The sequence below is a fragment of the Pteropus vampyrus genome, unplaced genomic scaffold, assembly GCF_000151845.1.
Source record: "Pteropus vampyrus isolate Shadow unplaced genomic scaffold, Pvam_2.0 Scaffold239, whole genome shotgun sequence".
Classification (NCBI taxonomy): Eukaryota; Metazoa; Chordata; class Mammalia; order Chiroptera; family Pteropodidae; genus Pteropus; species Pteropus vampyrus.
In genome coordinates, this window is record NW_011889020.1 from 820,347 (window position 1) to 824,047 (window position 3,701).

The 3,701-nt window shown below is 66.4% G+C and overlaps 1 protein-coding gene across 1 annotated transcript in view; it reads right to left on the reverse strand.

The window, feature by feature from the left end:
• Nucleotides 1-2,046, reverse strand: part of EEF1A2 (eukaryotic translation elongation factor 1 alpha 2) — a 7,436-nt gene extending 5,390 nt beyond the window's left edge. The window contains exons 1-2 of the mRNA XM_023519903.1: nucleotides 1,786-2,046; nucleotides 1-142 (exon numbers count right to left, since the gene is read on the reverse strand). Coding sequence (XP_023375671.1) covers nucleotides 1-142; nucleotides 1,786-1,929 — 286 coding nt within the window. The 5' untranslated portion in view covers nucleotides 1,930-2,046. The remainder of the gene's footprint in view (nucleotides 143-1,785) is intronic.
• Nucleotides 2,047-3,701: the final 1,655 nt, after the last annotated feature.

Here is a 3,701-nt window from a genome sequence, read left to right on the forward strand (position 1 = left end):
GGTGGCCCGGGGCGTCGATGATGGTGATGTAGTACCTGCTGGTCTCGAACTTCCAGAGGGAGATGTCGATGGTGATGCCGCGCTCCCGCTCTGCCTTCAGCTTGTCCAGCACCCAGGCGTACTTGAAGGAGCCCTTGCCCATCTGCAAGAACGGGGCGCACCTCAGCATGGGACCCGGGACCCGGGACCCAGACAGCCTGGCCGGCGGGTCCCCCAGGCCAAGGGGGAGTAGAGAAGCCAGGGCGAGAGAAGAGACGGTCTAGCCCCCCTTGTTCCCCGCTGGGACCCTGGGACTCTGGACCCATCGCTGGAACGAGAGAGCTGGACACAAGGACCTCTGAGGGGCAGCTCAACCTCACGCCGCCCTGCCACGCCATCCCGACTCCCCAAGCCTCTCCTCCCGGCACCTGAGTAGGCGCAACTCAAGCATCCGCCAGTAGGTGGCGCAAAGGCCTGGGATCTGCTCTCGAGAGAAGCCGCCAGCTGGTTTAAACCCACCCTTCCCCTGGCTGAGGGTTCCCCTTTATCTGAAGCTGGGGACGCCCCCCGCCCCGCCCCGAGACCCCTGCCTCACCCAGAGGCCGACAACACCACTGGGTTTCAGGCTGTCAAACCCAAAAACCCCTCTATGATCTTTCTTAAGAGAAGAGAAAAGAAAGAAATCAGATGAGGGGGGACTGGCTTTCCAGCTCTTTCTGCAGCCGCCAGGTGCTCCGAGCCGCCCCGTCCTGGTCCTCACCCACCTGAGCAGGGAGGCGAGGCACACCTGTGCCCAGTGGCCAGAGAGCCCCTCACGGCCTGGGTAGGGCAGCAGCTGCGATCACGGCCCCGCTGGGCAGAGCTCCCGGCCAGGGATGTGCATGGACAGGCTCTGCCCTCCTGGGAGGGTGCCAGGCCAGGAGGGCCGCCCAGGCGGGGCCCGGCAGACACAGGCCAGAGGCCCCACAAACACCCTCGGCCTCCCCCAACGCCGGACCCGCAGGGAAGGGGTCATAGAGCAGGGAGAGATGGAGCTCGGGGCACCCCCACCCTCCCCGAACAGGGTTCACCTGGCCAGGAACTGTCTCCTCCCCAGCTCTGACCCCAGCCACCCTGCCGTACAGGTGAGAGCCCTCACAGCTCCCCCAGATGGGGCCCTCTCCCAGAGCTCAGGGGTGCAAACCCAACTCCATGGCCACTTCCCGCCCACCGGTCTCGGCCACTTGAGAGGGCCAGCTTTAAGGGGGGGTCGGCCCAGGGAGCCCCTCTCATCCTTACTAGGCCGCCAAGACCCCCACCAAAGGGCACCACCCCGGACAAGCAGCCCTTCCCAGCCCAGCACAAGAAAATGGAGCTGACGGGCTGGGTGCCCATCAGTCAGCTATTAATAGCCACCCTGAGTCCTGGCCCAGCCCCGAGACAAGTGTAGACAGTGCTACCTCCAGCCCCAGAGCTTAACCCTGGGGACAGAGGAAGCCAACCCCAGGGGCCATACAAGGCAGGCCCCAGAGCGCTCCATACCAGGGTGGCAGAGAGTCCCAGAGGCTTCTGTGGACCCGTGCAGAGCGGAAATGCAGCCTCCAGGCCACCCTCTCACCCTGGGTCAAAGCCAGGTGGCCGTCCCACCTGTCTCCAGCAAGCACACCCTCAGAGAGAGGCCGCCCCTGCCCCCACTCCACTCCCACCTGGCCCCTCTGAGATGCACATCCCCCACAGCCTAACCACGCGCCCCGGGGAGGGGGAAGGGAGCCCAGCCCCGGCGTGGGAGCACCCTCGCAGTGGAGGCGGAAGTGGCCCCGCGCTCACCTCGGCCGCCTCCTTCTCAAACTTCTCGATGGTCCTCTTGTCGATGCCCCCGCACTTGTAGATGAGGTGGCCGGTGGTGGTGGACTTGCCCGAGTCCACGTGGCCGATGACCACGATGTTGATGTGGGTCTTCTCCTTGCCCATGCTGCCCGGGGTGCGGGGGGTGGGCTGCACACCCTAGGGTGCTCTGGCTCGGGGCGGGGTTGCTGAGCAGTGATTCTGTGGGTTGGGGCCGGGGCACAGGGGATGGAGAGCCTCAGGGAGCAGCTACACAAAGACACAGCCCCACACGGGTCAACGGCACGTCTCTGCCCACAAGCCTGGGCCAAGGCCGGGCCAAGACCCCCCAGGAAGAGCTCCCAGCCTGTGCCCAGCCCAGCTGAGCCGGGTGACAAGCCCAAACAGTCCAACTGTTGCAAATAACTGGGTGTCATGCCCGCAGAGCCCCCATGAAAGAGTTTAACCCTCGAGAAGCACCGGGCAAGGCGAACCCCATGACCAGTCAGGAGCCCGGTGATGAGTCACCCTGCTCAGCCCTCCAGTGGCCTGGCCTGGTGGTTGCTCCCTCACCCAGAGCCCCTGGCCCAGCCTGGCCACGGCACCCTGCCCCGTCCCACCCCCACCTGCAGAGCGGAGAGCTGGTCAGTGTGCCCCACAGCCCTCCCTGGGCACGGACCGCGTCATCTTCTTCTTATCCCTGCCTGCAAGGGACAGGCAAAGCCAGGGCTCTGACAGGCCCGTGAGGTGCCCAGATCAGGGGCCCAGAATAGCTTGGGCCCTGCCCAGTCAGGGCGGGGGGCGGACAGGAGGGCAGGGAGGTGGACGTCCCCACTGTCCAGGGGAGGGGGAGTCTGATCCCCAAAGGCAAGCTCACTCCGGACCAGAGGCAGATGCCTTCAGCCTGGTGGGGACAGGGGACACCCCACCCCCTCCCCTCTGGTCAGACTCCAGGGTCACAGCCCCTGCCCCATCCTGGAGGTCAGTGGAGAATTCGAGGCAGCTCCGGGCAGGGGTGGGGGAGGGGAGGGACAAGCAGTGGGGAGGGAAAGCGGGCGCAGATGGCACCCACTAGGGCGAAGACACCAGGAGGGCACCACTGGGCCGAAGGGAGGGGGTAACGGAGGAGGGCCCGCAGGTCTCCCCGACTCCCCCTCCCCCACTCTGCCGCCGAGCAGCCCCGGTAGCCTGACCCCCACCAGCACAGACCACCCTGCCCCCAACCCGTAGGGCCCCGACGACCCTGCCCCAAATCCGCAAGGCACCCCCGGCGTCCCAAGGTCACAGCAGCAGGGCAAACGCCACTGAGGGTTCCCCTTTATCTGAAGCTGGGGACGCCCCCGCCCCGCCCCAAGACCCCTGCCTCACCCAGAGGCCGACACCACCACTGGGTTTCAGGCTGTCAAACCCCAAAACCCCTCTATGATCTTTCTTAAGAGAAGAGAAAAGAAAGAAATCAGATGAGGGGGGACTGGCTTTCCAGCTCTTTCTGCAGCCGCCAGGTGCTCCGAGCCGCCCCGTCCTGGTCCTCACCCACCTGAGCAGGGAGGCGAGGCACACCTGTGCCCAGTGGCCAGAGAGCCCCTCACGGCCTGGGTAGGGCAGCAGCTGCGATCACGGCCCCGCTGGGCAGAGCTCCCGGCCAGGGATGTGCACGGACAGGCTCTGCCCTCCTGGGAGGGTGCCAGGCCAGGAGGGCCGCCCAGGCAGGGCCCGGCAGACACAGGCCAGAGGCCCCGCAAACACCCTCGGCCTCCCCCAACGCCGGACCCGCAGGGAAGGGGTCATAGAGCAGGGAGAGATGGAGCTCGGGGCACCCCCACCCTCCCCGAACAGGGTTCACCTGGCCAGGAACTGTCTCCTCCCCAGCTCTGACCCCAGCCACCCTGCCGTACAGGTGAGAGCCCTCACAGCTCCCC